Raw genomic sequence first — 25717 nt, forward strand, 5'->3', positions numbered from 1 at the left:
GTCATGTTAAAGGTAGTAAATTCAACCAGAGAGTTCTTGTTCAGAAAGAAGGGATTTGGTACCACTCTGAGAGCCTTCCAGGCAGGGTCAATAGAACTAGCCCTTAAGTCTGCCAAAGGGCTCTGGACACCAGAAGAGACTAAAGCCTCATTCAGTTTATCAGTTTTCCTCCCATTGGCCCTTCAGCTCCAGTTGTGATCATGTTTTGAAAATGTGCTATTTTAAGTTTAGGTTTGAGACTTGGAAGCTCTGGACTCAGTCAGAGGTCTGGCTTATATCAAGCTGACAGGCATGAAGCAATGACAGCTAGTGATTCAGAAGACTAGACTTAAAATAATATGCAATTCTCCCTCTTCAAGATCTATATAGAGTTGTAATAAGCACATGATGAATGGGGCTTTCACCAGGGCACCAACAACCATGGCAGCATACTCCCCCCCACCATGACTGCCATCTCTATAGCTCACAGTGGTCATCTGCCAACCTCTGTCACCCTCAAACTACCATACACACCTACACACTTACACACAAACATACACACACACACTTACACACAAACACACATATCCTACTAGGATTTAGACTACCTCTGGGCATGAATGTTCCTATAATTAGACTATTTCTGCAACAATTAAAATTCCTCAATTTTTAATAATAATAAAAATAACAATAGTTAATACTTATAAGATATGAAAGGCATTTTCAGATATTATCAATTTGACTTTCACCACAACCTATGAAGTAGATACTACCATTATCCTCATTTTATAGTTAAATAAACTGAAGCGAACAGACTTGCTAGGATAACATAGCTAGCAGGTGTCTGAGGCTGGGTTGGAACTAAATAGACTTCCTGATTCAAAATCTATCATACTATCCATTTTGCCACCTATACACCCCATGTGAAATATTATTAACTTTGGTTCTGGCTATATAGAATGTTCTTTGAAACTCCAGGGAAGAAAGAGGTCTTCCATATCACACTCAGGAGTAGCCACAGTTCTCACTGTCATATATAGCAATATGAATGAATTTATTGCTCCCACCCTTATCTTCCACTCAAGTCAGAAGTGAAGGCAGGCAATAGTTACCACAATGGATCCAGGTAGTTGCAATGTCACTGGTGCCTCTCCAGTCAACTGGATAAATTCTGGTCTTAAGAACTAGGAGAAAAAAATTCAATGTTATAATAAATAGAAGTAACTTTGCGTCCTTCTGGTCAAGCCCCCCCCCCCCCCCCAATCAACATGCTAGCCCTTTCTTCCCTACAGAGCAAGAAAAGGCAGGCTCAGTGTGTAATAATAGAAGAGGGTAAAAATCCAAGCTTCACTAAATTCTAGAAAGGTCAAAGCTCATTTAAATAAGTGTGATGAAGAAATAATGTCTCCTTCCATTCTTAGTATCTCTTTGACCATGAGAAAGTCACTTAACTTCATGGATTCTCAGTTTGTGTGCCTGTAAAATGGAGATAATAATATCCATACTGTCTACCACATAAAAGTATTGCAAGATTCAAATGAGATAATTAGGCAAGGTACTTTGTAAATATAAATATATAAATTCCAATCATTTTAATTACTCATTCAGAATTAAAATGACTCAATTAAGTTATTTAAGATTTTTAGAGGAAAGTAGGTGGTCCATTAATAGATACTTATTGACCCATTGGTCAATCAACAGGCATTTGTTGATGTCTGCTATGTTATCTAGCACTAGGCTGAATGGAGTTGTCCAGTTTCACTAGAAAGATGAAAGGTCCAACATCATGTAGTTAGCAAATGAGTCATAAAACTTTTATACTTCTTAATAATAAGAATTAGCTTCTATGATTAACACCAGTGGTGTCAAACTCAAATAGGAACAGGTGCCACTAATTTGTACCTTACAGATCCCTGGAGGTCACATATTGAGTTTGTTTAGAAATATATAATTACCTTGATTTTTATTTTATTTTTACTTATTTTGTTAAATAATTTCTAATGACATTTTAATCTGGTTTGGTGCACACTCAGGAACATTGTGGTCCCCATGCAGTCAGTAGGCTACCTATTTGATATCTCTGGTTTATGCTTTGCAAAACACTTTAGATGCTCTCATTTAATCTTCAAAAATCCTCTGAAATGGCAGCCAAAAGAATTTTACAGAAAAGGGAATTGAGGGTCAGAGAGGAAAAATACCTTATCCAAGTTGACAGCCCATTTGAATTAAGACTGAATTCAAACCCAAGTCTTCCTAACTTCAGATACAATATCTTGTCTCTTGAATAAAGCTCCCTCTCCCTCTCCCTCTCCCTCTCCTTCTCCCTCTCCCTCTCCCTCTCCCTCTCCCTCTCCCTCTCCCTCTCCCTCTCCCTCTAGATAATTAATAACTATTGCTCATCCCCAGACTTTTCATGGTGTTGCAGAAAGAGTTCTAGTTCAGGCATTGCTGCTTATTAGCTGCATACCTTTCAACAAGTCACTTCTCCAATTTGGGCCTCATTTTTCTCAACCATAAAATGAAAGGGGATGATTCAGATTAATCCCAAAGTCATTTCTAGATCTAACTTTCCATGATTCTATAATCTATGTAGAAAAAACATGGAAAGCCATAAATTCTAATTTCACAGCCAGCAAGGATCTAAATGAATAGAGGTAAGCCAAATCAAATAAATCATGAATGATGAGATAGCCTCAGGCAAAGAAGCAAAGAAGGCTCATTTCAAAGAAATGGGCCTTAATACCATTGCCTACCTACCCCAAGTCATTAAAAGCTTGGAAAATGTATCTCTGATTTTCCATTACCATTGGCCATGCTAAGTCAGCTAACCTCTTAGCAGTTACAGAAACTTTGTTCTCTCATAACAGAAATACTCATCCCACAACTACTTCCACCTTGTTTTCAATTCTACCTCAGATATACATATTAATTATTTTAACATTACCCCTTTTTTCTTTTGTAATAAACATCTCTGGGAAGAGACAACTGAGGAGGGTCTCATAGGAGCCACAGAGAAGGCAGAGCCTAAGTTGAGCCCCTTATCTTGCTGAATTCCCTGGGAAACTTCATCCATAATCATACTAGATGATCTAGGAAGAAAATATCAGAGTTAGAAAACCATTCATTTTGTGGTCAGGAAGCTCGTGAGATTAGAGGTCTTTCCTTAACAATCTTGAAACATGAGAGCATCTGAAGCCACAAGTTATTGACTTTATGGGAGGATATGTGGTTATTGATTATATGCATAGTAAAATTCAGTTCCCTGGTAAAGGGAGAGCAAATGTGAGGGAAATGTCAAACAATTTCAGAAGTTCCCTGTGGTCAGTGCTTGATGCAAGGAGTTAGGGGAAAGATGAGTTCATGGGCTATGAAGATGAACCATCATGCTGGGAAGATGAGAAGATAAAACTATACAGGGAGGGCTTCTTCATTTATGAATAATTCAAATAAGCAAGGATTGCATCAAACTTTGATCCATAGAGAGTCAAAGGTAAATATGGTAACAAATGGGTGAAACACACTAGAAGCATGCATTAAGAAACCACTACTCCCCAAGCCCTCTAGTGCTTATTAATATCTGAAGCAATTATCTTGCCTCAGATTTTCTAATTATATTGCAATTGAACTTTATTTTCAAAGGACCTCAGAAACTATCCTGAATGCCTTAGACTACACATACATATGATGCTTGTCCTTCACTCTCGAAGAAGACTATGACATCAGGGACCATGACATCAGGGAGGTAATGCCATGACAAGCACATGAATTGGATTTGTGGGGTTGGTGGCAGTGCTAATTCATCAGCCTCACTTTCTCCTCTAGAATCATCTGAGTCCAGGGGGCAGATATGAATTAGGATGACTGGAATTGGCCCTGGATGTGAGGCAATCAGGGTTTAGTGATTTGCCCAAGATCATATAGCTAGTATCAGTTGTTTGAGGTTGGATTCAAACTCCCATCCTCCTGTCCTCAAACTAGTGCTCTATCCACTGCATCACCAGATTGTTCTAGAGCAAATTTTATTGCTATCTAGACAACTTAGTTTATAAAAAACATTAATAAACTGGAGAACATCCAAAAGAAGTCAAACAAGTTGGTAAAGGATCCCTAATCTATATATTATAAGAATCTAGGATAAGGAACTAGAGCTATTTAACCTGGAGAAGACTCAAAGGGGTCATTATAGCTATTTTCCAAGAGCCTGAAAGGTTGTACATTAGATGTGTCCTGTTTTGTCTTAGATGGCGGTTTTAGATTTAAATCAAATATAGACCAATGTAGGCATAATACTGGTAAATATAGTCAGAATGCTACAAAAGTAAGATGAACCCTATTGTAAAGTGGAGCTCATCATAGGAAATCTTAGAGCAGAGGCTTGTACTTGTATGAAATGCAGTTTCTTTTTTCAAATATTGGTTGGATCACTTGGATGGCAAGGCCCCTTCCAACTCTTTGGCTCTATGGTTCAGTTTCACCAAAGTGAAACTGCTGTCAGTCCATCTGTAGCAACTCTATCTTCATTCTACAATACATCTGCCAGAGGATTTGGGGTTGGTGCTTTATCTACTTTGTGATCATCATAACTATCTAATAGCATGGAGTTTTGTTCATTTGACAGCTTACCTGCTAAGAAAGAATTTGAAATTGTTAGGGGCCAAAGCATTCACCTGGGATCCCCATGAGTTTGGTTGTTCAGTAGCTCTCTCTGAAATCAACAAAACAGTAAAGATTAGGAGACAGAGGTCATTCCCATCACCTTCTTATTTGGCATGGAATAAAAAAAACGTGAAAGCAAGAATGTTTGTCATTTTTTTTTGAGTAAGAAAAAGTTGACCTACTGAATACCAGACTCCTAAGCTTATGAAGGGTGATCCTGAGGTTGATGGATCACAGAAAGTCTTCAAAATATTTTGAACCCCTGACTAGCAGAGGTTAGCCTAGGATATATTAACTTGTTTTTTTTTATATTTTAATAATAACATGTCAATACAATTGATTTTCCTTGTACTCATACATTTTATTTCAAACATTTAAAAATATTATTCTAAGGTTGATATTTGTCCTTCATTCTCTTTTCTCCTTTTTCTTTTTTTTTTTCTTTTTTATGTTTTTGCAAGGCAAATGGGGTTAAGTGGCTTGCCCACTTAAGTGTCTGAGGCCAATTTGAACTCAGGTTCTCCTGACTCCAGGGACAGTGCTCTATCCACTGCGCCACCTAGCCTCCCCCTTGTCCTTCATTCCCAAAGAAGACTGTGATATCAGGGAGGGGATGTATTTTGGGAAAAGATACATGGGTTTCAGCAGATTGCCAAAAGAACATACAACACGCAAAAAATTTCAAGAATCTTATCTCTAAGGAAGCTCCAACATAGCCTTTCTTCCTCCCTCCCTGAAATGTTATTAATCCTTTCCTGATCTGGAGATGGTCCAGGATTGAAGAGGCTTCTTTGAGGTGACTATGAACTTCTCAATATTACTCTTTTTCTAGAGAGCTTTCTTGGAGTATAGACAAGACCAGAAAAGTTCTATGACTAGAAGTGCTAGTCAGAGGAGGGGGGAACTTAAAAGAAGGCAAAAATTCTTCAAGAAAAAAATTCAAACTATCTGGAAATAATAAATAAAATGTCTAATTTCCTATCACTTTTTTGTTAGATGAAAGAAATGAGGAAATTCCTGAAACCTTTGATTACTCAAAATGATTTAGCTAAGGAAAGCAATGGATAGAAGTTGCAGGGAGGCAAATTTCAATTCAATTAAAATTTGAACTTTCTGTCACTTACAACTTGTTAACAATGGAATAGATTGATTTATTAGATAGTAACCCACCACTACTACCAAGTTGAATGATCATCTCTTAAAAATGTGGTAGAGGGGTGGCTAGGTGGCACAGTGGATAAAGCACCGGCCCTGGAGTCAGGAGTACCTGGGTTCAAATCCGGTCTCAGACACTTAATAATTACCTAGCTGTGTGGCCTTGGGCAAGCCACTTAACCCCATTTGCCTTGCAAAAACCTAAAAAAATGTGGTAGAAGGGATTCTTACATTAGATAGAAGGTTGAATTAGGTTTCCTCTCAAATCTAAATATTTGTTTTCTTTAAAATATCATGAACCATTGCAAATTCTTTGTGGACAAACAAGTGAACTAAACTTTAGTTGTTTAATTTCAACCAATAATTTAGTGATTTTCTGCTGTACCTGTTGAGCACTTATAGTTCACACAAGTGTGAGGAGTGCTAAACTGATTTAAGGTCAGTTCCTTCTGGAACCTCCATTTTAATGGAATTGCCCAGGACAAACATCTTCTTTACATTTCCTTCAGAGCTCTGTTTCTCACACTCTGAACTTCTCTATTATGCCACCCTAGTTACCATTTTCCTCCTTCCCTTTTATAGATTTTTCTTATGTGTCATCTTTCTCAATTAGAATGCAAGCTCTTTGAGGACAAGGATTGTCTTTCTCTTTGCTTGTATTTTTATATTCCCAGAACTTATTTGTTTAGTTACTTTTCAGTCATATCCAACTCTTCAGACCTCATTTAGGATTTTCTTGGCAAAGTTACTGTAGTGGTTTGCCATTTCCTTCTTCAGAGACTTGATGTAAACTCACATTTATCTAGCATTTAGTACAATGGATTTATTGATATGTGGACTAGAAAGCAGTCTTCACCTCAGCAAACTTACAGGCTATTGCAGGACAAAAAATAATAAACAAAAGAAAGGAAGAATAATACAGGATAGGATGGTTTTTAGAAGTCATCTACAGTATGTTTAGCATTCTACAGAAGCATTTGTGATTTAGTCTTTGTCTCCTGTACATATATTGTTTATATCAGCATTATAGCATCACAAAGCAGAGATGCAGCCAAGAATCAGGAAAGAGCTCTTTTGAATTCTGCTTCCATCTTGTCCTATCTTCAAGACCCTGGGCAAGACTGAGTCTCAATTTACACATTTGGAAATGGGGGTAATTTATTCTCATAGTAGCAACCTATATATTTTTATGAGGGTTCCTGAGAGGAAAATGTAATTATCTCCATTTCACAGAGGAAAAAATTGAGACCATCAGAGGTTAAATAACTCACCCAGAGTAAGTGTATAAAACTAGGTTTGAACTTAGATCTTTTTGACTCCGGGTCCATTCTACCATTTTACCACTTGTCTATACTATGAAGTACGTTCTAGAATAAACTGGAGCCAAACTGTGAAGGGCTCTAAATGCCCCCAAAAAGGAATTTATATTTTATCTAAGAAGCACTAAAGATTCTAGAGTAAGAGAGTAATCTACTTCTTTAAGTAGGTTATTTTAGAAGATGGATTAAAGAAAAGAGAGATGGGAAACAGGGAGGAAGAGGAAGAAGAGTAAAATATTATAATAACCTAAAAGAGGAGATGAGAGTCTGAACCAGAAATAATGACATGAGTGGAAAGACAAAAGGATATCAACATCAGTCTATTTAATAATATTGACCCTACTTTTAAGATTTTCTTATATTTTTGTTTTTGTTTCTGATTCATTTGATTGTCTCTTTCCCTTGGTACTGAAATTTTTAAAAAGTATATTTATTATACCTGAATTTGATAAAAAGTACAAGTGGACAGAAATTTAAAGAAAGTATAAGATCTCATCTCATTCATTCAGTCTGGGAAGGCTGTCTGCATAAAGTGAATTGTGAACAGGATCTTGATTTAGAAGAGGAAGGAGGGAGAGGTCCCAGGGGTCCTAGCAGCCCTATGAATCAGCCCAGATTCTGTCCAGTGTCTAGTGGGTACTGTCAGTGCTTCAAATTGTGTTAAGGGAATAAATAATCTTATCTCCTGATTTCCCAGAACTGATTTTCCCCCTGGTATTTGAATCTCTGCTGAATGTGTGGAGCTAACAGGTAATAATAATAATAACTCACATTTATCTAGCATTTTATAGCTATTTCTGAAAGATTACCTCCATTGCCTGCTGTTTTTCTCAGGAATCTGAGGACTATTCACTATTTTCTGTTAATGGTTTTGGGGTGAATGATGTTTCAATTCATCAGTGAATCAAGTAAGCCCTCCTTTCAAAGAATAACAATCCAGAGCCATGGCCCTTGTTCACACATGGCCCTGTTTCTGAATTTACCATTCATGCATACACTACTGGACAGAATCAAAGATGTTGTCTCAGAAACACAATTTGGGTCATTTCAATCCCCTGAAAGATTCCTGGAATTCTCTGTCGACTAATAGTATTTTAGCCATCAAGAAGATCCTATCCCATCAACCAAAACATAAAAGTACAGTCCTTCATTATCCTAAAATTCTTGAAACATTCCTTTTGCCTCAGCAATGTAGAAATTGTCCTGGGATGCTTCCTAACAAAATTTTTGCCAAATTATAAAATTATAAAATATAGATAGGATTTACCTTAATACAATAGTACATCATGTCTGGTTCTCATTTTTCTAAGGAATGGAAAAGAAATACAGGGGGAGGGAGGGGAAGAAGAATAATGAATAAAAAGAAGAGCTAGAAAAGTACTCCTATTCCAAAAGAAATTTTGCTCCCCAAAAGGTATAAAAGTAATTTTAAAAATAATTTTATTATGTCGAAAAGCATTTAGTTAAAAAGTTATTAAATCAGTATACTAGCCACTACTGCTGACTGCAACAAAAACTATGAATTAATTTCTGCTTTTAACACATTGATCTTCCACTAACATGCTCCTAATGGCATGGAAGTAGCTCTGAGGCTATGCCAGAAAATTCCAAACACTAAAAGGTCTTGCCAACTTGAAAAAGCTTTGTGCAAGGGCCTGGTCATAATCATAGATCTGTTGTCTGAGGACAAATCTAGCAAAATTTAGAAATCTTCACTGGAAGATTGATCAATAGGTAATCTTTTAAGCTATTGGAAAACCTGAAAAGCTGTTCCTGTTCAGTCTTTTTCAGTCATGTATGACTCTTCATGACCTTCTTTGAGGTTTTCTAGACAGATACAAGAGTGGTTTGTCATTTCCTTCTCCAGATCATTTTACATTTGAGGAAACCGAGGCAAACAGGGTTAAGTGACTTGCCCAGGATCACATAGTTAGTTCCTGAGACTAGATAGTTGCCCTAAGATCTGAAAAACTTCAACTAAAATATAGAAGGATCTTGATCAGCCACAATGCCTCCAACTGTTAATACAGAATACTTTGAGTTGTCACTCATAATTCACGTAAAAGTGAGTTTTTTCTTTCTTTCCTTCATTCATTTTGTTCCTACATTCATTTCTTCATTCCTGCATTTGTTCCTTGCTTCCTTCCTTCTATCCTCCCTTCTTATACTTTCCTTCCTTCCTTCCTTCCTCCTTTCTTTCTTTCTTTCTTTCTTTCTTTCTTTCTTTCTTTCATTCTTTCCTTCCTTCCACAAGCATTTATAAAATATCAACAATGTATTTTATAGGGAAACAAAACAGATCCTTACTTCAAGGAAATTACATCAAACTAGGACAGGGCTTCTTAAACCAGGACCCATGAAATGGGTTTTAAAAACTATTATAATAAATGTGTTTTAATATAATGTGTTTCCTCTCTATTCCTACATGCTTTATTTTATTCATTTAAATATTATTCTGAGAAGGAGTTCATAGGCTACAGCAGACAGTCAAAGGGCTCCATCACACAGTAAAGGTCAAGAACCTCTGCTCTAGGGGACAGCAACATGTATGGAGAGAAGTAAATGCAAAATTCACACCAAAGAATTATCATACACACACACACACAATAAATATAACGAGAAGATATAATTAGTGAGGGGTTCATATTGGAGGTGGCCCATAAATTGAGTTTTTATGGAGCCAGAGGATCGAGAAGACCTAGGTGAAAAAGAAGATCATTCCAGGCAGAGCAGACAGTCACAGAGCAGAGGATATAATGTACAGGCAATAGATAAGTGGGGATTTTGTCTGGAATATAGAAAAAATGGAGGAATAGATGACCTATCTGAAAGTGACTTGTTTTGTACTTGTCCTTATAAATTTAAAAAAATTTTAAGTTAATTTATTTTTCTAGATTCAACTTTTCTCAGTGTTTGAAGATGCTCATATTGCTTTGAGAAGCTCAATTTATTGTTGGAAAGGTCAGCCAATCTTCAAACAGACCTGGATCTATCTAAAAGTGAACCTGAAGATAGATACACATGCATTTAAATGTTTTCTTCTTATCAAAAGAGTAGCATTGATTTTTACACTATTCACAGGAAATAGAAATAGAAGCAATATGATTTTGGGGATATTATAAATGCTCAACTATTATACCTGGATTCAAGGTCTTCTGGGTGGACACCAGGGAGAATTCACTTTGATTCTGATGGGATCTCCTCCTTATCATGTAACTTCTATTCTGTTTCACAAATTTGCTTTCTTCAACAATAATCTGCTCCATCTAGGATCAATTGCATTGCAAATTAGTGTTCACAGTCCAGAGACTATAGGCTGAGCTGTCAAACTAAATTTGTACAAAGTTCTCTGTTCCTTACATTAAGGGCAGAACAATTAATGCCTTTAACAAGGATTGTTTGCCTGACTTCTTAAACCAAAATGGTTTAAAAATACACAAGTCTTCTAGGTAATTATCACTAATGCATTCCTTATAGAAGAGGAATTACATTTACAATCAACCTTGTCTTTTGGTTCTTGATACTTAGTTTGACTTATTAGAAACAGATTAAATAATTGATGGAGAGTCCAGTGAATTCCATAGATCATTCTCTTCATTTCTAGTCTAAAATGAAATAAACATTGAGTGATGAATGAGCAGAGAACCAAGAAAATCAGAGTACAGTTCCATAAATAAAATGTCATAGGTCACAGAACTATCCATCATGGGCAGTGTCAATATACTCAATGATTTTATGTTACTTTATTTCAATTAAGGAGTCTACTTTCTTCCTTTTGAGATCAGGAAAGTATAAAAATTAAGGGGGGAGGGGCAGTGAAGTTTCACAAAATCTTTTCTTCATACTTCTGAAATCCTCTAGCAGATTCTCTAATCCCTAATAATTGTCCTAGGGCAGCCTTCCCAGCTGCTTGAAGACAATGGAAGAAAATTACTTAGAAACTTCCACAGTGACTCAGACCCAAGGTCCCTCCAACCTAGCAGAAACTAGATGACCACTAAAGATCATAGGTTTGGAGTAGGCAGTTAATTCAGTGGGCTTACAATTCAACCTCTTCATTTTATTGGTGAAGACCTTCAGTCCTAGAGAGCTCAAGTGGTCCAACCAAGCTGACATAGTTAATAATTTGTAGGGCTAGTCCACAACTCTAAATCTCTGATGTCAAATTTAGTCATTTTCCCACTATATCATCATAGAAAAGGTTTCTATTTGGGTTCAGGTTGGACTTGATGACTTCTGAGGTACTTTCCAATTCCAGGTTTTGGAGATTCTGGTGTTTTATGAGTTTGTCTCACAAAATGGCTCTATCATGTTACACACTGGTATAGGAGTGTGCTAACTACTCTCCTTAATGTCAACTTCAAAAGTCAGGACATCCTCCCAATCACTATTTCCCATAGTAAATCATGGGATTAAAGGATCTATTTAGACCTAGAAGAAACCTTTGAAACCATCAAGTTCAATTTCCTCAACTTACCCAAGGTCATACAGGTTATAAGTGCCAGAGATAAGATATGAACCCAGGTCCTATGACTCTAAAATCTCTGATTTTAAAGTAAGTAAAAATTCTGGTACTGAATAAATGGTATCTGGGAAAATCAGTCACTGAATTTGCCAAAATTTTGCATCTCTGGGGAGACAGATATGAGAACCCACATAATGATATGGTAAAGAGAATGTTGGACTTGGAGCCAGAAAACTCTAAGTTTGAATCTCACCTCAGTTACTTACTCACTGTTTAACCACCAAGGGCAAGCATCTTACCATCCCTCAGCCTGAGATTCTTCATCTTTAAAATTAAGGGGTTAGGTTTGATGAGTTTAAAATCTTGGATCCTAAAATCCTGGACAATCCAAATTCACATAATTCTAGATCTGAGAGAGTACTGAATACTAAGAGGGCACAAGGGAGTTCAGAGAGCCTCATGGCTCATCCCAAGCTTTCCTTTTCTCTTGATCCAGACTCTCCTTCATTGCCACTAAAGAAAGCAGTTACTAAATTTAATAAATTCTGCTTCTCCTAACCCACAAGTGTTGCTGTGTAAATATTAAACAGTAGATAAATTCAATCCCAGAAGTAAAATAATTTCAGTAGAGAGTGAAGTATTTCTTCTCTTTGATAGAGAATTAAATACTGTGGAAATAAGAACTGCAATATTTAAGAGCCTCTGATAAAAAAAATTGTGCAGTGCCTCCTTCCTTTCAGTAAAAAGTTGGGTAACTATGGATGCAGAAAATAGGATTACATCATCCGAAACAATTGCCACATTGGTTAGTTTTGCCAAAATATTTTTCTTTGATGCATTGAAGGATTCAGTAGGTACAGAGGGAGGAGAGGCAAATAATGGGAACACATCTAAATGTGAAAAAAAAAAGACTCTAGAATCATAGATTTGAAGCTGGAAAGAACATTAGAGGTTTTTGAGACCAATGCCATTATTTTACAAATAAGTAATCTGTATGTTGAATTCACAAAGATTACTTTCCAAGGGTAACACAAATACCCAGATTTTCTCCCAAGTCTTTATGTGTCATGTGGCATATAGAACTTTTTTTAAAATGTGCTACGGGCAGCTAGGTGGTGCAGTGGATAGAGCACTGGCCTGGGAGTCAGGAGGACCTGAGTTCATATCTGACCTCAGACATGATTACCTAGCTGTGTGACCTTGGGCAAGTCACTTAACCTCATTGCCTTAAATAAAAAAATTAATTAAAAGATGTGCTAATAAGGAGGCAAAATGGAGTTGAGGAAGATGAATGAAATACAAAGTTAAAAAACATAGGGTTTAGCCAAGGTTCAAAGTAACTCACAGTTGGAAAGGGTCTCAGTGTCCACCAAGCAGATTCATCACTAAACAAGGACCCTCTCTTTAATATCAATCCTTTGTTTGAAAATATCCAAAAAGGGGATCATACTTCCTCGTGAAGCAACTCATTCCACTTTGGATTATTCTTAACTGATTAGAAATTTGTTTCTCACATTCAACATAAGCCTGCCTCTTTGCAATTTCCACCTATTGATCTATCCCCTTTATGGGACATACTCAAGTTTAGAGTACTCACTCCATGTTCACATGGACTATCTGTGTCCAACCTGTGGTAGAGCATTTTGAGCTCGCATTGATCTGATCAACCACAATTGGACACACTGTAATTGTCTCAAACATAGTGATGTCATTTTGGTCTTCTTTGATAAGGAAGGACAAGAACCAACCAACCAACCAACTAGCTATGTGACCTTGGGCAAGTCATTTAACCCTGATTGCCTCATATCCAGGGTCATCTCCAATCATCCTGATTCATATCTGGCTGCTGGACCCAGATGGCTCTGGAGGAGAAAGTGAGACTGGTGACTTAGCACAGCCCCTCCTCATTCAAATCCAATTCATTTACTTGTCTTGGCAATGCCTCCCTGACGTCAAGGTTTTCTTCAAGAAAGGACAAACATCATTAAAGCCATGCAAAGCAGGATAATTGATCCCTTTTCCACATTAGATTCATTCAAGTGAATGAAGACAATGATCACTGTTCCCATTACAATTTATCTTGCACAGGCTAAACATCCCTAGATCCCTCAACAGGTCCCGCAAGTCTGCAGTACTCTCATCACTTTGGACCACCCCTTTTCTTTTTTTTTAGGGGTTTTTTTTGCAAGGCAATGGGGTTAAGTGGCTTGCCCAAGCCCACACAGCTAGGTAATTATTAAATGTCTGAGGCCGGATTTGAGCTCAGGTACTCCTGACTCTAGGGCCAGTGCTCTATCCACTATACCACCTAGCCACCTCTGGACCACCTCTTTTCTAAACACTTCATCTTACTTACCAATGTCATCTCAAAATTATGGATCTCAAAACTGAACATGACAGACTTGAATAGAGTTCAATAGGACCATCACCTTCCACTCTGCCTCTTTTAATGAAACCCTAAGTCAACTTGTGCTTTCTCAGCTACCATAACACATTGTTGACTCATTTCAGAAAGGAATTCCATTAAACCCTCCAATCTTTTTCAGATGAACTGCTGACTAGCCACACCTCCCTCCCCATGTTCTTGTGAAATTTTTTTAACCTAAGTGTAAGTTGTTCCATTTCTCCCTATTAAATTTCATTTTTTTAAAAAATCAACTTTCCATGCTGTCAAGATTATTTTGGATTCTGAATCAGTATCCAACATGGTTAGTTTTCCCTCCTGACTTTGTAGCATCTGAAAATTTGCTAAGTATATCAAGTCTGTCTTTATACAAGGTATTAACATATATAACAACACTAGGTCAGCAGAGATTCTAGTACTAGAGACTTTGTCCATAATAAGCAAAAAATCATCAGTTCTCATAAGTAATGCATCTGACATTAATTTGCTGTGTGACCATAGATGAAGTACTTCACCCTCTGAGCCTTAGTTGCCTCATTTGTCAAATGAAAAATGTATTTTATAATATCTCTTTACTCTAACATTCTATTATCAGAGACTACCATTTTATTAAGTTTCCTCCTTTGTATAAATGACTAGCTTCCAAAGCTCCAATGATAAATGGCCATTCCAGAAATGTGTAGTCCCCCAAGGCTGAATACAAACCTCCCTAATGCTTCCCAGAACAAAGCTGACCAATCTTTTTATACGGAGGTGTGTCAGAGATATAGCCACTTCTTTTTGATGGACATAACAAGCCTTCAAGATGAATGGAAGGGAAGCACGTTTCTGAGGCAGATCTTCACACATCATTAGCAAAATGGAATGCAGTGGTTCACTCAGTTGAAGAGGCTAAAGGAAAAATACAACATGAAAAATTCTGAGAGAAGCTCCTGAAATAAATACTTTATCAAAGGTTTATTACAAGGAGCTAATAAAAAATAATGTTCTTATTTAGATGAGAATTGATACAGTACTATTCTTTCTAGTTTAAGAAGGGAAGCAAGATGCATGACTATAATAATCCAGAGTCTAGGAAATCTCTTAAATATCAATTCTTTTGGATACATTATTTTTTTTAACCTGGAATGTCCTTCACACACCAAGGTCACAAAAGCCTTTCTTTGCCTGGACTACACATGAAATCATCAGCACAGATTTCAGTCCACATTAAAGAAAATAAACATAAAGAAATGTTTGCAGATATGCCTTCTGACATGCTTCTGGGTAGTATCATCATCCAGAGCCAGGAGACATTAAGACTCTAGAAACATTTGCCTAGATCTTTGTGATGAGGCAGAAAGATAGAAGCAAAATCCTCTACTGAGAATTCCACCTCAGCATTACCATTTAAATTACATTCCAAGCTCCTTCCTGAGGATCTTATCAGTAAACAGGAATTTTCCTTTGAAAAAAGCATCCCACACAACAAGCAAGAATTACCAAAAGGTGCTTCTATTACTTTGTACTTTAGTCCTCTATATATAAAGCAACACATGAAGCAATAGTCAAATTCTCCACCAGTAAGACTCCATGCTCCTTCCTAGTTGTAAGTTAGCATTTAAATCTCTGACTCTGGTAAATTACTGAAGCATTCATCAATAAAAGTCAATAGATTTCCTGGTAGGACCATACCATGCAGAATGGTTAATCTAATTCAGTCATTGAGATAACTGAAATCAGTAGACAGAAGGCAATCTGGATAATTCAACCTTCTAAACATCCATATTAGATTAATCATCTCTCAGCATTGAATCTCCAAATGGCTAAGTCACATACTCTGTGTGTATGTAAAAACTATTTTTGAATTGGTTCCAGATGATTGATTAACTAGAAAACACTTCCTTCCTCTTGAGAGAAAAATAGTGAACCTTGGTTGCAAAATAGGAGCAACCAACGGACAGTCGAATGGAGTCTATCACTCAGTTTTGCTTTAATGGAGGATTTTTTTAAGGAAGACTATTAGGGATATATTGGCAGGGGGGAGACAAGAAGAAGTGATTTGTAAGCAAAAACAAGATTTTTTTATATCCCAGAAGAGTTCCAACATTTGTATTGCCCTAAAAACATGCAAATTATTTGTCATTGTACTTAAATTTAATAACAACACAATAAGGATTCAAAGAGTCAATCATTTCTATTTTTACTGCCTTTCTGTGACTTAATAAAATGGTAAGTACCATAAGGCTATTTCACGCCCTTGTACATTGAAAACAGCTGGCTCTTTCTCCCCTAGAAAGAATTCTAATTGTGGTCTAATATAGAGCTTTTATTCTCCCTATGATTTCTTATTTAAAATAAGAATGAGGTAACCTTTTACCCTGTGGAAATGGCAACTAGTCATAAATATCTCCCTTTAAGGAACTTCTTGACACTTTGTTCCTTCCAGGGAAAATCTGTGAAGATAGACATAATCAGACCTAGTTCCATGAACCACAATGAACAAGTGAAACCAGAACAGAAAGTCACTAAAATCTGCTACACATCTGATACTTCAGCACTGGTTGCCTACATTGACTAAATAATTAACAAATCACTTATTAGACCATGCAGACATACATGGTTGTAGTAGCATCATCTGAACCTTTTGATGCAGTAACAGTTAGAAATAGAAAAAGTGAATGGAACAACTTTCACAAGCACAGTTATTAATTACTCAAAAGTCAGAAAATATCTACTGAAACTTTAGTAAATACACAGTATTATTTATTTAATCAATTAAACAGACATTTATAGATGAATACACTAGCTAAAAAGCATTATGCTTCATGTTGTGAATAACAATCAATGGATCAAACATTTATTAAGTAACTACTATATATTATGCACTGTACAAGAGATAAAAGGACAAAATTAAATAGTCTTTACTTTCAAGGAACCAATATTCTAAGGAATATAAAAGAGGGCAGGGAAAGAAAAGAAAACATGTACCTACATACAAAATAAATATAAATTGAGTTCCAAATAGTTACATACAAGCTAAGAAAGGAGAGTACCAGCCATTGGTGGATCAGTAAAGGCTTTCTTTGGAAGGGATACTTGAGTTGTATCTTCAATGAAATAAGGGATTTTATAAAGACAGTTTTTTGATTTAAAAAAACAGCTCCTGTTCTCAGTGAACCTACAATCTTACAAAAAAAAAAAAGGTGATGGGAGACAACATGGAAATAAATATGTGACAAGGAAAATAGGGGTAGGGAAAATCACCAACATCTGGAGGGATCTGAGGAAGCTTCTTCAGAGAAGTAAAATCTGAGTTGAAGCTTAAAGGAAAGTGAGAATACTGAGATACAGATATGATGTGCATTCAACCATATTTTTTTTTCAAAGACCCTTGGCATTTCATGATATTCATTATTTACCAATAGATCTGGGAAATCTTTGGTGCTGCACAGAGGAATACAGCAAAGTCTTCAAATTCAGAGCAAGGATAAGATTTTTATTCTTACTCACCCATGTCAAAAGTCTATTTTAGATATTTCTTCAGCACAAGCTTCTCTTACTGAAGAATATCAGCCTTGAATTCTTATCTCAGGTCATAATAATGCTACTGAATGATCCCATGGACAAGGGCTCAATATCATGGCTGTCACTTCATATTTGTTTGGGTGCTTGCTATGAAGCTATATTTTCAGTTCAGAAAAATGCTTCAGACAGCTCTTTCCTCTCATGAGGCACTTTCTTTTTTTTTAGGTTTTTGCAAGGCAAATGGGGCTAAGTGGTTTGCCCAAGGCCACACAGCTAGGTAATTATTAAGTGTCTGAGACCAGATTTGAACCCAGGTACTCTTGACTCCAAGGCTGGTACTTTATCCACTATGCCACCTAGCCGCCCCCTATGAGGCACTTTCAATCAGTGCAAACAAATGCACTGGCAAAAAAGACCCTTAACAGGATTGTTATTACTTTGATTACAGACCTGGTTCGGTAGAACACGAAATTCTGCTGACCAGCACAGAGTCATTCCTAAGGAGTAAACATGCACCTGTCAGAAAGAGAGATAGACAATCAGAATTCTGACAACCGGTGTATCACATAACTGTTCTAGATTGAACACAATTCTGTTTCCACTGGGGAAGCTTCGTTTGAAAGCACAATAAGATGGAATATTAATATCACAATTGACTAGATGTTTCATCTTAAAATCAATCAACATTTATTAAACATCTGCTATGTACTAAGCACTGAGGATACAAAAAGAAACAAAGATATTCCCTGCCCTCAAGAGGCTTACAATGTTTTCAAACACTCAAACAAACTTATACAAAGCAAATCATATACAAGATTATTAGGAAATAATTGACAGAGGAAATGCAGTAGAATTAATAGAAGTTAAGGTCCTAGATTCTATGAATTAAATGCAGTGACAGGAGAAAAAGAGAAGAGGCAATTGAACACCAAAATGGAAGGACAGCAATCATGGATAACATTTAAGTAGTGCTGCCAAATTTGTAAAATTCTTTGGTTCTAGGGGTGGCTAGGTGGCACAGTGGGTAGAGCACCGGCCCTGGAGTCAGGAGCACCTGAGTTCAAATCTGACCTTAGACACTTAATAATTACCTAGCTGTGTGGCCTTGGGCAAGTCACTTAACCCCATTGCCTTGCAAAAACCTAAAAAAAAATTCTTTGCTTCTACCATCTTTCTATATCTTTGCAACCTACCTATAAGGATATTATAATTAAATTTTTTCAGAAGAGGAAAATTTGGTTCAGAAAGATTAAAATGATTTGTTCATAATAGGATAGCTAGTGTCAGAGGTGGGATCTGAACCCAAAACTTACTGACTAATAAGGCCCTGAAAATGGTAAATCACAAAATCACAATATTTCAATGTTGGTACATCAGAGGACCTCTAGTCCAACCCACATCTAAGAATAGTCATGAAGAAGGATGGAAGGAAGGAAGGAAGGGAGGGAGAAAAAAGAGAGGAATTAGGAAAAGAGTCTATTAAACACCTAAAAGTACATAGAATATGAAAACAAAACAATGGAAAAGAGAACAAATAAAAGTACATGTAAAAATAGTGGGAGGAAAGTCAGTTCCCAGAATAAGCTAACATTGGTGAAAGAAGTGAGGAACAATAAAAGGTAGGTTTTGGTTTGGTTTGGTTTGGTTTAGCTATATTGAGAATGGAAAATCATAGAAGGGAAAAAATAGCTATTTAGGAGAAATGGGATAACAATAATAGAGAGAGAGAGAAAAGCAACTAATACTTATTTTGTTTGGGTTTTTTCTACCAGAAAGAATAAATCTTGCAATAGAATTGATAGAGCAGAAAGTTTATAAGGAGTTTATACCCAAGTGGGAAAAAAACAGGCAATAAATGTGTATCTTAATTGTCATTGATAACTAAAGATTTCTTGCCCACATGAATTGTATCTTCAGATATTGAGATAGGTGTCTTTGGAACTTCTAAGCCATTGTCAAAAAAAAAATCTGAAAGACTGTAAAAAACAGGAGAGGTATTCAAAATTAAAAGAGGACAAATGTGTCAATTTTCCAAAGAGGGAAGAAATAGTTTGCAAATTTTAGGCCAATGTCCTTGTCTCCAACTTGCCTAGTGAATTCTACCTCAAATCATTAAAAAGATGGTTGATGAACAACTAGAAAGACAAATTTCATTTGTCTCCACCACTACCATCCCTGATCTCAGTGGATACAAGTGATTACTATAGAAGATATGGTATTAATATGCTAAAATTATAATTCTCTGATTGAGCCAGAAGGGCAATGTCAACTTTTTTGGGCTAAAAATTAGCCATGCTCCCTGAGGGTTTTTAAATACTAAGTGTAGGAGACAGTCAGAGCTGGAAAGTTGACAACAGTAGAAAAGACAGCAGCAGGAGAAGAACCCAACTTTTTTGCTTAGTGGGATATTTTCTCTCCTCTCCCACCAGTTGTGGTATCAGGAAACAAAGCTATCTATGTACCCAGAAGGAGACATCTCCTCCAACAGTTAGAGAGTCAACTTAAAAGAATTCATAGAATTAAACTTAAAGCTGGAAAAGACTATAGAGGTCTGATCCACAGATGAGGAAACTGTGTCTCAGTGCTGACTTTTTTTTTCCTTTCATTACAGTGCCAAATATTTTGAGCCAAATTTGGGCCAAAATACATTTTTCAAAAGGGATCAATTATAGGTGTAATTTATATTAATTTCTTCGTAGCTACCATATAAATGAAGCTAAAATAACTAAATAACAAATAAAAGCAGAAAATATGAATTTTTTCAACATAACATGGTCCCACACCAAAAGAGTTAAGTAACTTGCTCAGACTGTATAGCTGAATCCAAGGAATGAATTGAACCCAAGTCTTCCAGACTCTAAGTTCAATATCCTTATCTACTATTCCATATTGCCTCTGTTTAAATCACAGTTGATGCAATGGAGGCATGTGTTCTGGAAAGACATGAATATAAAGAAACAATAGCCTAAGTCCAAGAACTTCTTATAGCAGTGAGACCTCTAGCATTATAGAAAAGAATCAATTGTGGACTCAAGAAAGTAAACTTTGGAAGTTCAGAGTTGAGCCAGAAGAAAAGGGGGAAAAAGACTTAAATTGCACTGACCAATTGTGTTCCCCTTGTTTTTGCCTCACTAACATTTAACTTTATGAGCTTGAACCCACTTTTTTCATGGATTCTGTACATTTTTAGGAAAATGAATCACAATTCCATTATAAGAGATGTTTTGGAACTACTGCTCTTCTATTCCATTTTAGCAAATTATTTTGGTAAGAGATAATCATGCTAATAAAAAGTACATTAGTAGGAGCTTATGACCTCTTTTTTTGTTTAGGAGTACCGCTCACAGAGTAGGCATAGAATCTTACAAATAACAGCCAACAACTTGGGACCCAATCCTTGAATCTGTGAACATTTTGGAAAGGTGGTCATCCAAGGTGGGTAGGCTAAAAATGATAAAAGTCTATCTGAAAAGTACTAGGGATCTGAGTTTGACCTTGTGCTGCTTAGCATTTTCACCAGTGGCTTAGATAAAGGCATAATTGGCATGTTTATTAAAGTTGCAAATGTCACAAAGCCAAGAAGAATAGCTAACATATTGGATGACAGCGTCAAGAGCCAAATTCTCAAAACTTGGAGCACTGGCTAAATGTATTAATATGACATTCAAAAGGGGTAACTGTAAACATCTTACACTTAGATTAAAAATCAACTTCACAAGTATAAGGCAATGTAGGCATTGCTAAATGCCAGTTTGTCTCAGAAAGAAAAAAAGGATTGAAGGATTTCAGTGGATTGTAAACTCAGTATATGTCAATAATATGATATGGCAGCCCAAAAAGCAAATGTGATATCTGACTACATGGAGAGGCAGGGCATTCAGAGCGAGAAGGACAAGATCAGACTGTATTCTACCTTGATCAGACTATATAATGTTCATTTCTGAGTATTATGTGTTAGAGAAAACATTGATAAACTGAACAGTGATGGGATTATTTCTCTAAATCATAGCACCTAAGGATTGTTGGAAGGAACAATTTAGTCAGAAGAAAGGAAAATTGCAGGGAAGGGGCAGGAGGAGGGATGATAGGTCTTCAAGTATTTGAAAGGTTGATAGGAGCAAGAGAAAAGAGATAATCTACTTGAGCCCAGAGAAAAGAACTAGGAACAAGCAATAAATGGAAGTTGCAAAGAGGCAAATTTATGAAGTCTGGAAATGCTTTTTAACAATGAGAACTGTCAAAAATGGAGAGAATGGGATGCCTCTGGAGGCAGTGGGTTCCATGTCTCCAGGATTCTTTAATAAAAGACTGGATGGCTCCTTGTTAGAGGACAGCAGGGAAGAGGGGAGGGAGCGAGTTCCCTTTCAAATTGAGTCACCACCAAGTCCATGAAAGTAATAAATCATTCCCCTCTAAGACAGAGCATGTTTGTGGACCCTTCTACCTCTCTTCTAGGAAGGAGCACTGTTTGCACTTTAAACTTAAGTAACAATTGGTTGTGGCAAAAAAAAAAACAAACAAACATATTGTACTCTATGCTAGTCACTACAAAATTCTCTCTACTCTGCAAATTTTCTGGAGGCAAGATGTCTCAGTTCTTGAGTGAATCCATTGGACAATCAAATTGAATGCTTAAGTCAGAGTGATCCTGAACAAAAGAGTTAATATTATAAATCCTATTCTGCAGTCTGAGTTCAAAAGTAGAAATGTATAAACTATGAAAGGAAGGCAGTCACATCCTCTCAAACATATTCATTGGTTGAAGGTAGCCTTGCAACAGAGCATTCTCCTCTTCATTAACTGCCCTTATTAACTCCTCATCTGAGCATTTCTCTTTGCTTTTTTAAATAAATGATTGATACTAGACAGATCTAATGATGTCAAGAAAGCCATTGAGAGAGAGGAAGCTGAGTGACACAATGAATAGAATTTTAGACTTGGGATCAGGAAGACATTAAATCTTCCCTCAAAAACTTGTAACTGATTCTGGGCACTCTCAACCTCAGTTTCCTCATATATGTATGTGTGTGTGTGTGTGTGTGTATGTGTGTATGTGTGTGTGTGTGTGTGTGTGTGTGTAGACTAGGAGTAATATATATAAACTAGGCGTAATATATATATATATTAAAAACCAAGGTAATAACTATCTATATCACTAAGGTTATTGTGAAGATGAACTAGGTTAATATATATATATATATAAAACACTTTATAAACATTAAAGTACTAGATAAATGCTAGTTATTATTATTATATTATCTCCAGGATCCATTCCAAGTCTGGGTACTTTAGTCTTAAGCTTCCCTGCCAAGTAATTAATGATTTACAAGCACAGATTTAAACACACTAGAAACCTTCAAGATTTAATTATAGGAATCATTTTCTAAAGCCAAGACTTTTTTAAAAATATAAAGATAATATGGATGCTAATTTACCTAATTCCTAAGTTAAGATTTCCATATAGGAGTTTTCTTACATATCTTACATGCATATCTGTCCATGGACTTGTGGTGAGGGGCAAGCAGGTGAGGCAGAGCTGAGCCTCACCTCTGCAAAGGGAATCAACCATGTCCCTGCTGAAGAGGTAGAGCTAAAGGGCTCAAGGAGAAGTCATATATTAAACAGTTCCCTGGAGCCCTGAGAACTGCAAAAACTGTATCTGCCAGAGACTCCGTGTGGGAAAGGTTTCAATAAAAGGGCACATAAAGCTTCTTCCAGTCATACCTTCATCAACACATTTTTGCTCTCATCTAGGAGGGGTCACTAGCCCATGTTAATAAGAAAGAAGGATTCCCCACAATCCTGTGGAAATGGCTGATGCCCATGTAAGAGCACAAGAGAATCAGGTAATAAGCCCCTGAAAAGACTCAGTGACATGAACTCAGTGAGTGTCCTTAATCTTAAAAAGCAAACACTTGTGTCATGTTCAACTGCAGGTATTTATACAAATGCATGGAGAATTCAGGAGACACAAAGAGGGAAGCCTTAAAGAGAACAACACTCCCACAAGCCCAGGGCCAAGAGGATCAACAGAGCCAGATGGCTGTCATGCTTGCATCACCTTTTCATTGGGTCATTTGAAAACAAGACATTCCTCTTGCTTTTGTTCTCCAATTTAGCATCACAGAGCTTGAGGGAAGCTTAGGCACCATTCAGTCGAACAACTTTCTCATTTTATAGAGGATGAAACTAAAGGTCACGGAAATTGAGGGACTTGTTCAGTCATATAAATAAGGTTAGAGGAGGATGTAACCAAAGTTCTCTGAATGCAGTTTTCCACTATTACATGCTTCCCCAAGCTCTCCATTTGATAATAAACATAGTCTTTAACTACATAGTCTTCAAGATGACCATATCCAATAAGAATTTTAAAGGAACATTTATTTATATACAAAAGGAACAGCAAGTTGGAATAAAGTTTCATGTGCAATCATCTTTTTTATACTATACTATGGAAAAGCTTACTTTATTCCATAAACTAAAAGTAAAATATTTAAACCATTTAAAAATTGACCATATTTTATTTCTGTATTTTAAAAAATAGACTAGGGGGCAGCTAGGTGGCGTAGTGGATAAAGCACCGGCCCTGGAGTCAGGAGTACCTGGGTTCAAATCCTGTCTCAGACACGTAATAATTACCTAGCTGTGTGGCCTTGGGCAAACCACTTAACCCCATTTGCCTTGCAAAAACCTAAAAAAAAAATAGACTGAATCTTGTAAAGTATTGTTTATTTAGAGTAGAGATTCTAAATCTGGAGTGCATGGACATACAAATAAATGTGTCTATATGTATATATATATATACATATATATATATATGTATATATATACACACACATATGTATACACATATAGTATGTTTGTGTGTTTGTATGCAAATATATATATAACATGCATATAACATTACATTTGCCTGTGTATATATTTGATACATTTACTTTTGTGTTGATAACTATTTCATTAAAACTGATTTCCTTTGTAATCCTGTTATATATATATATATATATGTATGTATATATATATGTATGTATATATATATATATGTATGTTAGGTTTTTGCAAGACAAATGGGGTTAAGTGGCTTGCCCAAGGCCACACAGCTAGGTAATTACTTAGTGTCTGAGACCGGATTTGAACCCAGATACTCCTGACTCCAGGGCCGGTGCTTTATCCACTGTGCCACCTAGCTGCCCCCTGTTTTATATTTTTAAAATATTTTTGTGAGAAAGAACTCATAAGCTTCCCCAAATGGCCCAAGGGATCTGAGAATTAGAAGAGGTTAAGATCTCCTTAAAACTGTCCTGATTTTTGTCTGCCTTTTCCTTTCATACCTGGATGGGGTCAGGGATCTCATGGCAAGGTTGTAGCTGCTTCTTTTCCATGGTGCTGACCTAAAATCTTCCCACTTTGAGGAATGGTTAAGAGGTATTAGCCAGGACATTCCTGCTCAAGTGCAGGAGGAAAATAGAAAGAGAGGGAAGGTGAGAGAAAACTTTAGTGGCAGTAAATGGAACTCAGTGATTGGACATGCTTTTGAACCAAAAGGGACAGAAGAAGGAGCCATGTCTGAAATGGACATCAACAGAAAGCTACAGTCACAGCCAATCCTAAGGGGGCTAACCAGAAGATCCAGATCTAAGCTTCAAGAATAAAGGGTCTGGGATTTAGTAAGAAACAGGATATTAAATTGGGCAAAGGAAAAATTTTTTTTAATTGGCCGTGTCATTCTGTGGGCACATTTTTAAATCCTGTACTATAGGATCACTCATACCCTCTAGTTTTCCCTTTCCTAAAAAGCTCTGCTTCTCTATCCTACACAGTAGTAAAGAGGAAAGCTGTGCCAACCTAACATGTTCACAAATCCAAAGGTAGTAAGTTAATGAATTTGGATTACTCCATCTGTGCAAGAATTTCACCCAAGTTCCATGTCCAAGGGAAGAATTGGAAGGAAAGGTCAGAAGCATGGATAAAGCATGTCTTACCTTCAATATGTCAAGTTGTAGATTTTGACACTGTCCGTGAAGTATTTCTGGGGCCTTGAATGAGGTGGCCTCTATAAAGGAAACATCGTCCTGGAAGGAAATGCTTCCTGCAGCATGCAGCAGAGTTGACCAAGGGCAGACTACATAATTAGAGGAACCTGAAACCCAAGTGAAAGAACAAAGCATGCTCAAGCTTCAGAATAGATTAAGATTCTAGACTTAAACCATATAATCAGGTGGCTACTCATAA

The 25717-nt window shown here is 36.6% G+C and overlaps 1 protein-coding gene across 2 annotated transcripts in view; it reads right to left on the minus strand.

Moving 5' to 3' along the window:
* LOC141521015 (tyrosine-protein phosphatase non-receptor type 20-like) overlaps positions 1–25717 on the minus strand; it is a 292732-nt gene that overhangs the window by 244965 nt on the left and 22050 nt on the right. For both annotated transcript variants that reach the window (XM_074233097.1, XM_074233089.1), the window contains exons 3-9: positions 25468–25625; positions 17936–18001; positions 14684–14869; positions 10249–10375; positions 4603–4684; positions 2924–3068; positions 1092–1163 (exon numbers count right to left, since the gene is read on the minus strand). In XM_074233097.1, coding sequence (XP_074089198.1) covers positions 1092–1163; positions 2924–3068; positions 4603–4684; positions 10249–10375; positions 14684–14869; positions 17936–18001; positions 25468–25625 — 836 coding nt within the window. The remainder of the gene's footprint in view (positions 1–1091; positions 1164–2923; positions 3069–4602; positions 4685–10248; positions 10376–14683; positions 14870–17935; positions 18002–25467; positions 25626–25717) is intronic.

This window comes from Macrotis lagotis, chromosome 4 (assembly GCF_037893015.1).
Source record: "Macrotis lagotis isolate mMagLag1 chromosome 4, bilby.v1.9.chrom.fasta, whole genome shotgun sequence".
Taxonomy (NCBI): domain Eukaryota; kingdom Metazoa; phylum Chordata; class Mammalia; order Peramelemorphia; family Peramelidae; genus Macrotis; species Macrotis lagotis.